Raw genomic sequence first — 13,889 nt, 5'->3', positions numbered from 1 at the left:
TTACCCAGTCTGCAGCCAGCTGTGGTTGTGGCAGAGTGCCACGAGCTTTCCCTTTGTACAACCCCATGTGGAGCAGATGATGGGGGCACAGGGCTGCAGAGCTGACTTTGCACTACCCAGTGATGACCCTGTCTCAAGAGCAATCCTCAGCTACCCCTTTAGGGTCATTTTTCAACAGCTTTGCTATGAACAGTGCAAAGCTGCTAGAGCTGGGGCTGAGCCTTTATGCTGTAAACTAAAACACACGTAAGTATGTATCCTCTAGCTGTGCGTATGAAATGCCCAACAAACATGTACCAGTCAGGATTCTGATGATGCAAATCTTTAATTCACAAGTATTCACAGGGTGTTTTACTTGTGCAATTTAGGCACACAGAGACGTGCACAGACACTTTTTCTGACTCTTGAAAACGTGGTGCAATACATGTTAGAAAGGAGACACCAGCAGGTAATAGCAACGTGCCTGCTCATTAAGCTTAATGGGCAAAATTCATCCCTGGAGAAACCCCTTTGACAGTGGAGTTGCCCCATGATAAATATGGAACATCTGGCTTTTTAAAACCTATTTTATCTCATTTATAATAAATAATACCCTGTTGGGGAGAGCTGACTGGATAGCGCCCAAAGAAAATTCACACGTATTTTCACCAGCAAACACAGTTTGTGCATGTCACTATTAATAGTGGGGTCATACCATTCATTTCCCATCAGCATTTTGGTGACTGGCACTTTCTGTATGAAAACATTCATGGAATCACAAATGTTTCACTTATTTTAGTGCAGATATTTATTCATCTGACAGTTCATTTCAGAAGTAAGTGCACTAATTACCATTCATTACTCTCCTGCTGATGAAGTTTCAGTCATCCAATCAGGGAACAGAAGCAACACCATTAGACAGAGTTCAATGGTCAAGGGGACATAGTCAAAGAGAACAGATCACAACAATACAAAGGCTGAAATTCAAAGTCAAGCTATTTCCATAAGCTGGTTGGTGAGTACTTATGAATAAAGTAACACAGATCAGTTGGTCAGTAATTCATAAACAGAAATAAGGGCTAAATTTACCAATTAATTTATTCTCCCCAAATAATTCAATCAGCTCTACTGCTCAGTAACTTACATAAATCTGCAGCTTTCAACTAGGGTGGAATAAATAATCAGGTTAGCTGCAACAAGGAAAATCAGATTAACTTCTGTTAATGTACCTGGAGCCTTCTCTCACCTTCATGGCCTTAACAGCCTGTGACCCAGAGTAATCGAATTCCCCCGCCTGACCAATTGACAGACCTCCAGATCCTAGGATGAGAACTTTGGAAACCTAAAAGTCAACCATATAAAATGATTAGAATGATTTCACAATGGGTGCAAAGGAGGGGAGTTAAACTGGGGTAAAGGGAGACTATGCAATGTGGAATGGCTTTGAATCATGAAAAACTAAGTCAAAGAGAGAAGAAAAGCCAGCTTCAGAAAACCTGCAGCTTTCTGTCCAACTTTCCAAAAAAAAATTTATTGAACCCATATCATGCACAGGCAGGTAAAGAAACGGAGGCAACCGATGTTTTACACAAAATATACAGTAAGCGTACTGATTGTTTAATTTATTTATAGACAGCTAGGCTTCACTTTGGCTTCCCATATCTTTGTGTTGTATTTTTTATTCAATTGCATTCTGAAGGCACAATTCACTATGCAACTCGGCTCATGCTAAGAATTCCAAACTTCTTCTCTAGCAACACAGCTTCAGCTGTATGCTTTCAACTAAATCTCATAGTTGGATACAACTGCATGAGGTACCATGAAATACAGAGATCATCATAACAAGCATAATTTCTGCTATGGAGAACATACAAAAACATATACACAAACCTCCATGTTTCAAAACTTCCTCGAAGGAACAGAGAGTTAATGAGAGAGAGAGAGAGAGAGAGAGAGAGAGAGAGAAATCCAGTGGTTATAATGAGAAGAAATGAAATCCTAATGTAGTTTTTGGAAGGGAATCCTGTACTTCAGTTTCACAGGTAATTTTTTATGTTCTGCATTCTCTCCATCTGATTCAATACAAGTTACAGCTGGTGTATGACTGATAGCTAAAAATAAAGAACATTAATATACTGACCTCAAGTCTGGAAGCTACAGCTGTGGGCTTGGGCAGCACTGAGGCAACAGTTGTACCTTTTCCCTTCTTGATCAGCGAAATGAACGAATCGAACAGGAACTGGTAAAGGTAAACACATGTATTTTAGTGCCCAACCAGGACTAAATAAATACGAATGAAAGACAGAAAAATCAGGCCTGCCATGGGTCAATCCACTGCTGATGTAAGTCAGCATAGCTCCATTGACGTCAGAGGACTTTGACTTACACCAACCAAGAAACTGGCTTCATATTTCTAATTTCCATAATGATCTTTGGCGTAATACCATATTCAAGGAAGCAAGGTGGTATCGGGGGGAGAATAGGGAGAGAAAGCCTACAGAACCCATTCAAAAAGAAAAGGAGGACTTGTGGCACCTTAGAGACTAACAAATGTATTTGTTAGTCTCTAAGGTGCCACAAGTCCTCCTTTTCTTTTTGCGGATACACACTAACACGGCTGCTACTCAGAACCCATTCATTCACTCATACCCATGCCTCCCCAACACACATACTTTACTTGTACATGAGTGATAACACGTACAAGGGAAGAATGAATGTTAAAAGTTAGAAATCAGAATATTGTACTCTTAACCAGATCAGTGGAGCTATGCTGATTTACACCAGCTGTGGATCTGATTGCGCACAGTGCGCCTTCAAGGACACTCTAAATCTGTCAGCATATGCAGTACACTACAGTATTCAAAGATTGGACCTGCACAAGGGGTTACAAGGACAATTCTGGGGTGGTTTTCAGTTCTTTTCAATTCACTGATCATTCAGACAGGTAAAATTTTTTACCAAGAGATTCACTTATATATTTAATCATCAATATCAAATTACAATTAAAATCAAATCAATTCCAACTACTTCTGCTTCCTTTCCCAAGAAATACTCAATAAAAGATTTATGTTCAGACATGCCCTCTCCTTGCACCACTGCCTGCAACTGCTGCTTTGGCATTCACTGAGACTACACAACCAGTTGCTATCGGAATTTGCATGAAGTCACAGATGGGGGATTAAAATTTCATTTCAGTGAGGAGAACACGAGAGAGTGAGTGTGAATCCATTTATATAACTCTACAGTTACAAAATAAGAAATTGGAACTAAAATGTATGAGAAAAAGTTAATGGGGTTTATTCAAAAAAAGCATCTGGGTTTTTTTTTTAATAAAATAGAAATTTTTCTTTTACAACCATCTCAGGTAAAAGGGGTATGGGTCCTGTCCTGCAAAGATTTAAGCCCGTGAGAAACTTTCTGCACGTGAAAAATCCCATCAATGTGAATGAAGTCACTCAAGGACCCAAAGCACATGAGATTGATTTCTGCTACTCGTGTAATGGAGTCACTCGAGAGCCTGACCCAAAGCCTACTGAAGGCAATGGAAGTCTTTCCACTGATTTCAATTAGCTTTGAATCAGACCAAATGCAGGCAAGTCTATGCAGGACTGGGATCTTGATTAGGGTCATGACATTTCTGAAAACAGGACCTAGGAATGTCACTGCATCAAGATTGTCAGGGCTCTTCCATTAGCTGCTCTATACTCTACATGCATTCCTTCAGCCACCCCCAAAGCAACCCTGAATCAGTCTCTGTACAGTACCTCTGTGTCTGTTGGCCCCGCACTGGCCTCCGGGTTAAACTGTGCTGTGAAAATTGGTTTGGTCTCGTGCATAATTCCCTGCAGGGATAAAAGAGATTGCCTTAGACAACAACATTCTGGTAATGAGAGGGATAGAGGAAGGCTACTGCTTGCAGCCCTGTAGGCACTGAAGGGCAAGGGGCTGGTATGCTTTTTGAGGCCTTCGAGTTGAAACTTATTTCATTCCAAGTCTTCACAGAGTGTTTTATCCATTAAAGCATTGAGCCATTCACCCTTTTACTGGCAATACAGTACCCATTTAACCTACTGGATTGTGCACTACTGAATAGCAAATGCTTTGAACAGCACTATTGATTACCAAGCACTTACCAGAGAAGATATGCTAGTCTCCTTCCAGACGCAACATTGGACCAGGGTGTGTGGGGGGGGAGATACATGGGAGCAGGCTGGGAGGAGGGGACACACTGCAGTAAAAGGTCACCCTGGAGAGGGCTAAAGTAGAATGACTGCTTCTACTGCTCTGATTTCATATCAGTTCTGCTCAAAACACTGGGCCAAATACATTCCTGCTCTAACTCCAACGATGTCGGTAGTTTCATTATTCTAGGGTTGGACATGGCACCCTGTCTTTAATACAACACTGTGAGGCAAATTATGGATGCTGCAGCAGCGGGCACAGGTTCTCTCTTCCCAGGGCCATTGTCAGGAGATGACAAGTGGGAACACTCTGCCAAGCCAAGGACAGCTGGAGAGTTGCCTGAGCTGGGTTTTCAGCAGCTGCTGGCAGTTCCAAGCAAGCTGCAGCAGGAGGCACCAGACCTCTGTCATGAATGGCATGACACAGGCTGCAGCTTGGCCCTGGGACAATAAATGAGTGAGGTCTGAAGGAGTAATTGCTGCACCATGAGAAGGTGACCATGTCAGGTGGAAGATGAGAAGCCCTGGCCGCCGAGAGGGCCCACTACAGGCTCCACCTCCACTCCCCTGAGGAAAGGCCAAAGTAGGCCTCAGCGAAGGTGTGCTGGGTGGGAGCAGGGATGAGAGACGTGGTTGAGAGCGGAGGGAGACAAAGGGAGAGAGCCTGGGATGGTGGTGAGGGTGGAAGTGAGAGATGGGCTGTTGGTTGGGGGCCTTCGTATAGCTACCATAAAGTGCAGAATCCACAATTAGTTAATTATTGTGCGAGCTATGCCCTACTTCTGGTCACAGAATACCATGAGCTGGCTACAGTGTCCCTTAATGTATTGGTTAGTTTTATTTAGTCTACATATGTCTTTTCCAAATTTTTACTCCATGGCTTGATTATAAATATTTGGTATCTGCATTGGTTTGCTCAGCTGGGACTGGCCAGATTGGTCGCACGGTTTCGTTTCTCTTCCCTGAACAGAAGAGAACACAACTTACATGTGGAATTATCAAATTCAGTTTCTGTGAATGTTTTCAGAATGTGGGTTAACATCGTGTGGCTCTTCGTCCCCTTCTAATGGCTATACCACGTATAGCTGTTTATGAGTCTGCTACTGCCTCCAGTATAACAGACTTGGTTCTTTAGATCAAGCAATAGGGTCTCGTGTTTTTTAGATGCAGAGGTTGTAAGTTTACCCCCCACAGATGACCCAGCCTGGGGCATCATTCTTGCTCATCTGACTCTGAATTTTGCTTTCCACAAACATTTTTGCCAGCCAAGTTTAACTGCTCCAATCTTCATATAAAGTGAACACAAAACGGGGTGTGCGAATGATGCCAAAGCTAACTAATTTCAACACTGAAGCAAACGGTGGTGGGAATTTTTTTCCCCACTATTTGTCCAGCTCTACTCAGAACTGTAGCCAACACCAACTGGCAAACAAACTTCTGCTAACAGTGTCTTCCAGAAAAGGATTTTGAACACACTAGTACAGTACAGCAGTTTCTAACCTATCAAGTTTGATGTGGGGTGGGAGCAAAGAGCTAATACAAGGGGATAGGGAGGTATCCACCCACTCAAATTGTTTTTTTCTAAACAGCTACTCTTAAGCAGCATTTCTATGAGTCTCAAGAATAACACAGGCTTACAGAAGGCAGCCTTGGTTAGTGGATAGGGCACCGAACTGGGACTCTGGAGGCCTGGTTCCTATTTCTGTTTGTCCACAGAGTTACTGTGTGACCCAGGACAAGTCATTGCTCTCTGTGACAATCCTTCCCCTCCCACACTTTGTCTATTAAGGCTGTAAGCTCGTTGGGGCAGAGACTGTGTCTGTACAGCACACTGGGGCTCCTCAAGAGGTGGGAAGGGATCATTGCACTGATTCTGCAGCTTGCTTAGCTGGCCAAGTGGTCACCCACAGGTCACAGTAACCGATTCGGCTGACAAAGCAGTGCCACCAAATAAAGGTAATTATCAGATAATGAAACGGAGAGAAAAGATTTCTTAGGGAACAACTGGTCGTGATGGATAACCTGTAATGCTGTTCCTGCAGATAAAACAGGCTTGAGTGATGCAAGTGAGTGAAATAAATGACCGTCTTCCCTGTCTCACCCACTGCCTGAGCAGGTATCTGGAGAGAGTGTGTTTACCTCATTTGTCTGATCGTTGACATTCACAAAAAGAGGTTTCCAGCCAGCAGGAAGGGTGTTGCTGTCAAGTGCATAGCAATGGTTCTGTGCAGTAATGAAAGCTTGTCCATTCAATAGGTTCATAACTGGCTGATTCTGACCTCTAAGAAAAGAGAGGGGGAAAGGACAGAGACAGAGATGTAGGTGATGGAGGGAACGGAGCATCAAGGGCAAGAGGAGAATATCACAGTAATGCATCACAGTTAGCAAAAGCAAAGTACTGACCATTCAAATTACGCACCTGCAGAATGACACAGATACTTTACCTCCCCAACACAAATTAATTTAGAAGGTCTGGCTAGGGGAGGGTGTTACCGCTAAGCAATAGCAGCTATTTGATTTCTATAGTCAGTGTCACAACCACAATGATCAAGAAATCAAATTCGAACAGTGATATTCTTTAGCAGCATTGGACCAACTCATTCAAATACTTTCTAATCTGCCTTGAAATGAACAATTTATTTAGGGGAACAAGCTCAATTTCTGGAACGAATAAATAAAGTTACTGCTATCCAGGTTATGATGGAGTCATATCAGTGTGCAGGCTAAGAGAGAGGCCTGCTGAGAAGTATGGTGGAGATATCCCATTGCAGCTGCAATCAACTTCCAGCAGGAGCAGTAATGGAGGATGTACCAATGTTATCTTTGAAGGTGGTCACACCTGCTCCAGCTCTGATCTCTTGGGCACACAATGCCCAGTGTAAAAGTGCCATGGTTGGGCTGCTGTATGCAGTGATGAGCTGCCAAAATCTTAACAACCGGTTCCCTTCTCACCCCACGAGGGGGTCGTGGCCCACCCCCGCTCCCCGGGGACTCCTGCCCCATCCACCCCCCTTCCCTGTCCCTGACTGCCCCCAGAACTGGACAGGAGGGTCTCGTGGGCCACCATAGTGGGTGCCCACCCCGCCCCTAAGAGCCAGAGGGACCTGCCAGGGGGCAAGGTGGGGAGTCCCAGCGGTGCTTACCTGGGGCAGCTCCCAGGAAGTATCCGGCAGGTCTCTCTGGCTCCTAGGGGTGGGGGAGCCTAGCTGGGGGGGCAGTTGCTCCCCCCCACTGATCACATCAAAAGTGGCACCTTAAGCGCCAACTCCCTTGGTGCTCTGAGGCAGCTCCCCGCCCTGCGCCTGGCCCCAGCTCACCTCCGCCTCCTCCCCTAAATGCAACGCCCTGCCCTGCTTCTCTGCCCCTGCCCCAGCTTCCCGCGAATTAGCTGTTCGGCAGGAAGCCGGGGAGGGCTGAGAAGCAGGCGGCGGCTTCCCACTCAGGCCAAGGGTGGCGGAGGTGAGCTGGGGCGGGGAGCGGTTCCCCTGCGCCCCGTCCTCCCCCCCGGGTTACCTGCTGCAGTGCGGGCAGCCCTCCTCGCACACCCCCGCCCCAACTCACCTGTGCTCCACCTCCCTGGGCCTGAGCGTGAAGCCGCTGCCTGCTTCTCAGCCCGCCCGCCGGCTTCCCGCGCAAACAGCTGATTTGCGGGAAGCCGGGGGAGAGGGGTGGAGAAGCAGAGCGGGGCGGCGCGTTCAGGGGAGGAGGTGGAGCGGAGGTGAGCTGGGGCCAGACGCGGGGCAGGGCGGGGAGCTCTGCACCCATCAAATTTTCCCCGTGGGTGCTCCAGCCCCCGAGCACCCACTGAGTCGGCACCTAAGGCGCCACTTTTGGGCAGTTGTTAAATTTAGAAGCCCTTTTAGAACCGGCTGTCCCTCGTGGGACAACTGGTTCTAAAAGGGCTTCTAAATTTAACAACCGGTTCTAGCGAACCAGTGCGAACCGGCTCCAGCTCACCACTGGCTGTATGTAAATTCATGGTTTCTCCTAGTGAGTTATTTAGCAGGGAGGATTAAAGCAGGGAGTTATTTAGTAGGGAGGATTAAACCTGAGCTCCAAAGCTAGAAGGGGATCTAGTGGAGATGTTAATTAGTGATCAGCAGCAGACATAGTGCACAAATGAACACTGCTGGTTTCTAGCTGTGCTTGACCCAGGGAGAAAGATGTGCATTCTGCATCCATGGTGTTCACTCTACCCCTTAGGTCATGTTGGGATGTGACCTATGGGAAGAGGGACAGATATGCAGCAGCATTTATAGATCCCCAACTCATCTGGCATCCTGGACATTGGAGAGGGGAAGGCAAAATGTTGATGTATTGGGTTCTTTGCAGTCCTGAGGGCATGTGTTCAGATTCTGTAAAGCAGCAGTGTCATCATACCTGTTGGCCATGGGCATCTTGTAGGATGTAGCTCCAGCTGCTATACCAGTTACCAGATTCCCCATGCTGACCCCAAACAATGGCTCCTTGCGATCACTCTTCAAGACCTAGGCAGAGATAATTTTCATTAATCCAACTGTGAGATCCATGGGAACAGTGAATCTCCAAGCTCAGCAATAATGCAAACTAGTCATATTCTTTATGCATTTGAATGCAATTTTTTCAATTAGGATTTAATTTGTCTTGACAGATTTGTCTTGACAGACAAAAATGAGCTAGTTGCATTGCTGCCAGGGTAGTGTTTCTTATACACTGCTGATGCCCAGGTGGAAATTCAGAGTGCCCAGCACACATGCACAGCTAGGGGCCAATGCTCTGCCCACCATCACATCCCTCGTCCAGCTGTTTTGAGGTCACTCCATACAGTGGAACAGGTGTGGTGCTGCTGGGCAAGATCTGGGGAGGCCACCCAGTGAGTGTCTTTGTTCGGTGCACAGCACAGCTCACAGAAGTGTCCTGTGCGATGCGGCAGGGCTAATAGGAGAACAAGTTGAACTCACTGCAATATGTGTGGGGTCAGGAAGGAACTTCCCACAGTCAAAGAGGTAGTGACCTTGGAGGTTTTTTGTCTTCCTCTACAGCGTGTGGTGTGGGCAACATGCCAAGAGTATGTGGGTGTATCTGACCCAATCATTTCCCTGCGGTCTTGGGCAGTGGAGCACCTTGATCCCTCCTGTTCTCTGCCTGTGGTGCAAAACAGTCTACTCTCCTGGGGGCTGTCCTACCATGGTCTAATTCCAGTTGTTGGGTTTAGCCCAGGGTGTGGGGTGCTGTTGGTGGCATGTGACATAGAGGAGGTCAAACTAGATGATCTGATGGTCCCTTCTAACCTTACACTCTATAACTCTATGACTACAGGTAGTGGATGCATGGCTCTGCAGATCCGCTGAGATTGCTCCCTGAGAAGCAGGGAAACATGCCCCCCAGAAGCAACTACAGTCTCAGGGCAGGGGCAGCCACAGCCAAGCAGAAGCTCTGTGGCCTCTCTACAGCCTGTGCAGGTGTGATTCCTTCTCTCCTTTGCTCCAAAGTGCCTAGAGCTGTGACTCAGGCTGTTTTCCTGGGCCATAGGGAATGAGCAATGGCATTGCGCATCACTGGAACTGAGATGCTCCAGCCATTTGTAAGTTACATAATTTAGAAGAGAAGGGCATATTTCCCAGGAGAACCATACTGCTCCATAATGTACACGTTCGCCTTGCTTGACTTCAACACAGATATGCACTGACTCATTAGAGTATGCTGCAAGACACCACCAGTTCGTCTTCAGCGCCTATAACTGTGCTAAAGGCTTTACAATCCTATGACTAGGCAGATCCTTGGCCCAGAGCTAACAATCTAACTAGACACAGGACAGGGATTTATACTGCTAGCAAAATGACCGAAGTGAACTTGGGCAAACGACTCGTTAGCTCCATGATCATTCATTTTTCAAATACATGATCTGCTCAGAAAAGACTGAGTCCTCTTAAAGGAACCATCAGGTCATCACCGGCAAGCGACCCCACTGCACATGCTGTACCTTCTGAAGATTCTGAATCAGCTCCTGTGCCTGCATCGGATCCCCAGGGCCGCCAGAAAGAAAAAGCCCATCATACTCCATCCTGGTGAAATCATGATTCCATGGGACCAAATGCACCTCCGCACCTCGCTGGCAGAGAAGCAGAAGAGGAAGGAGGAAAATGCTTTAAGTCAATTTAGCCTCTTACAGGGCGAGTTCATTCTAACTGCTCCCTTATGGCCCAGCAGACATATTCCACCAAAACCAATCCTGCATGCCAATATGTAGACTCTCTTTGGTAAATCTCTACCTTTAGGGATGTATTTAACAATGTAACAAGCCTGTGGCCACTGAGGACTTCACAGTTGTCACTGACCTGTTCACCACGACATTAAAGTCTTCACAGTGACAGCACGAATAGCCCATGAAACCTATTAACCTAAAAGCACAGGATCCCAGCTCTTTACCAAAAGGAGGCAGGTTAGATCCTGATTCAATAGAGACAGGTTCGGCAAAATTCAATTTTGTAATCATTTTGATGGATAGTCTAGATGTTTATTTTTAAGCATTTTTTATTTTTATCAATTTAAAGTTTCACATTTGCAGGAATTATGTAAGGTTCAGGCAATGGTGAGGAATCAGACAATGATTTAACAATTGTAGATGCTGAGATTCAAAAGGATAATGTTTTGTAACCATTAAAACACAAATGGTCAACAGCACATGTCAACATAGACAAAGTAAATATCCTTAAAGCCAAACCCTAATAAGTTCTCAAGCCACATTTCTCTTCCTTTGCCTAGCTGGAAATGTTGATTGTTATCTCCGGAAATCTGTTTTGTCAGTTTGTGTACGTATGGTGAAACCAACATTTACTGGCATATACGGATAAAAATCTAATCCTTGCAAGCCTAAATAAGTAACTTGGGCACAGATCCTCAAAGGTATTTAGGCACCTAACTCCCATTGAAGTCTCGTTAAGAATCTGGTCCTTAGGCACAGGCTTTACTTTACATCTGTAATAGTCCTATTGACTTTTCTTGGCTCCCAGGCGACGGGCCCACACTGGAGCTTCAAGTGAAGCACATCTTTAGTGTTTTACTGAATTGCGGTCAAAGTTACTTGCCCAAGGCTATCCAGCATACAAGTGGCAATACCAGGAATAAAACCCAGGAGTCTTGTATAGTTTTCTGCTTTAACTGCTCAGTCACATTCCTTCCATTAATACTAGTTCAATGGACTTCTCTTCGACCACACATAGGTTGTGCATGTCATCCAGAGAAAACAGTGCAAGAATCGCTTACGATTCGATCTTGGATTTGTGCTGCTTAGGCAACTCTAGATGGCTTTTGCTGGGCTGACTTTTCCTAGTACCACACTGCTTCCTAAACCCTTTTCCATTGGAAATGGTCCCACCTTCTCTCTTTAGTTTCACCAACCTTTTTCTATACCCTCTGTGAAATCCAGACGGTTTCCTTTGGCCCAATCATTTAAAATGGGGAAAACAGTCATGAGGCTATCAAATATTAGGTGCAAACTGTAACCAAAAATGGCTGCATGATGCAATGCAAAGCATGCTTTCTGTTACAGCCTTAATGTTTGCATTAGCAGAGAATGATTTTGGACATCAGGAAACCCAGTTCCTTCAGAGAACGGAAGGCCACCAACTTAGTTCCTTCTGCTGAGAAACAAGACAAAGGGCTAGTGTGGCATAAAGGCTGATATCTCAATTATGAGAAAGTCTTCCAAGAAAAAAAGCATTAGTGCAGAGTTTTCTGCTTTAAATCATTTTTTGCAATGCAGGGCTGATTCTTCCTTGGTTGCTATTGGGCAGGTAGTGACATATCCCTTGCAATCTCCTCAGCTCACATGTGAGTCCCTCAATGAAACCATCTTAGTCTCCTGCCAATAGAGCTTCTCATGGAATTCAGACACAATGGCTGCCTTATGGCTATTCTTCACCAGCATGTTAGCTTTAGGGACCATCAGTAAAATTCAAAGAATGACTCATCCCACTGGGAATCATCTAACAAGGGTTATACTGAAATAAAAACATTGAGGTGGAGGGCAGTGGGTGGGACGGATCCCTACCAATTTTTCAAATAGAAAGTTCAGTAAGAATGAGTGGCCCGCTCCCTAGGACGGATACAGCTAAACAATCAGGCAGTCTTGTACTAAAGCAATGCTGCAAAAGAAGCTCCCTGGAGGAGAAAGATACAGAACACTGACTTACCTTTACTAGCAAACGGATAGCATTGTTCTTTAACCCACAGTCCACTGCTACAATTTTAATTGGATTCCCTTTGCCATACACCTTGACTTCCTATTGACAGGTTTAGAAAAAAGATAAATTACTGTAAGTGACAAATCACAAGCCATAAAACGCAGTGAGGGTGCTTTGCACACAGGTTGGTAGCAGATTGATTGTTCACTGCCAGGAAGTGACTGGCACTTACCAGTCAATTTACAAGGAAATCTCAGGAAGTGCCACAGAGGTTAATTTTTGTTATGAAAGGCAAAAACAAGTGTAACACTTTTTCATATACTGTTCGTTGCAGTCATAACAATGATCCCTAAGAAACTGGTTGTTTCCATAGTTAATGACTAGCTTTTCTGTGTTTCACCTCATTAACAGAAAATAGCAACTGAATTCTCAAGAGCTGTGGCTCAGATGTGGCACTAGAGACAGACAGTGATAGATACCATGGGCCAGGTCCTCAGCTGGTATGAACTGGAGTCATTCCACTGACTTTAATAAACCAAAGCCAATTTACACCTGCTCAGGATCTGACACATTATGCTTTCAGTGTCACTTTGAGTCTCCACTTGCAATAAGGCTGGGATGTAACAGAATGAATCACTACATGTTACATCTACACAATACAGAATCACCACAATATCAGTACAATTTGCCATACCAGTACAGACCAATAGCCCATCTAGAATGTCACTGAGAGTGGCACATGTTTATCTGATGTGGATGGTTTTATGTATTTTCCAACTCCTTCCCTGCAAGACACTTTCCCATCTGCTGTCATGTAGCCCCTTTCTTCTCATTATCCTAATGTAGTGCGTTGTTTTGATAAGCTGAATGATTCTATAATGTAGGCAATAGCATGTCCTTCTCTATGCCAGTTCTGATCATAAGCATGGTGTGTGACTGATTGCTATGTTTGAAGAAGGAATTCCCCTAATGGAGTAAAATGGGTAGGGATTAGCCTTCCTCTACAGCACTGAAAACAGAGATAATCTATTGGGATGTGTCTACTGATTTATATATCACATCATCTGGTAGGAACATGCCCCACAATCCATTTCCTGGGGCTGCAGAGCATTGGTGAATCTAGGTCCTCCCCATGCACCGCTACAGACTAGGGACTGAATGACTCGGCAGCAGTTCTGCAGATAAGGATCTAGGGGTTACAGTGGACGAGAAGCTGGATTTGAGTCAACAGTGTGCCCTTGTTGCCAAGAAGGCCAATGGCATTTTGGGATGTATAAGTAGGGGCATTGCCAACAGATCGAGGGACGTGATCGTTCTCCTCTATTCGACATTGGTGAGGCCTCATCTGGAGTACTGTGTCCAGTTTTGGGTCCCACACTACAAGGAGGATGTGGAAAAACTAAAAAGAGTCCAGCGGAGAGCAACAAAAATGATTAGGGGACTGGAACACATGACTTATGAGGAGAGGCTGAGGGAACTGGAATTGTTTAGTCTGCAGAAGAGAAGAATGAGGGGGGATTTGATAGCTGCTTTCAACTACCTGAAAGGGGGTTCCAAAGAGGAT

At 45.2% G+C, this 13,889-nt stretch overlaps 1 protein-coding gene across 3 annotated transcripts in view; it reads right to left on the bottom strand.

Annotated features, from left to right (window-relative positions):
* Positions 1 to 13,889, bottom strand: part of CPS1 (carbamoyl-phosphate synthase 1) — a 131,565-nt gene that overhangs the window by 81,957 nt on the left and 35,719 nt on the right. For all 3 annotated transcript variants that reach the window (XM_043505694.1, XM_038421643.2, XM_043505693.1), the window contains exons 8-14: positions 12,335 to 12,424; positions 10,123 to 10,251; positions 8,541 to 8,647; positions 6,300 to 6,441; positions 3,744 to 3,821; positions 2,120 to 2,218; positions 1,226 to 1,321 (exon numbers count right to left, since the gene is read on the bottom strand). In XM_043505694.1, coding sequence (XP_043361629.1) covers positions 1,226 to 1,321; positions 2,120 to 2,218; positions 3,744 to 3,821; positions 6,300 to 6,441; positions 8,541 to 8,647; positions 10,123 to 10,251; positions 12,335 to 12,424 — 741 coding nt within the window. The remainder of the gene's footprint in view (positions 1 to 1,225; positions 1,322 to 2,119; positions 2,219 to 3,743; positions 3,822 to 6,299; positions 6,442 to 8,540; positions 8,648 to 10,122; positions 10,252 to 12,334; positions 12,425 to 13,889) is intronic.

The sequence above is a fragment of the Dermochelys coriacea genome, chromosome 11 (genome assembly GCF_009764565.3).
Source record: "Dermochelys coriacea isolate rDerCor1 chromosome 11, rDerCor1.pri.v4, whole genome shotgun sequence".
NCBI lineage: Eukaryota > Metazoa > Chordata > Testudines > Dermochelyidae > Dermochelys > Dermochelys coriacea.
The sequence above is the reverse complement of the archived record's forward strand: the minus strand, read 5'-3'. Positions and strand labels throughout refer to the sequence as shown.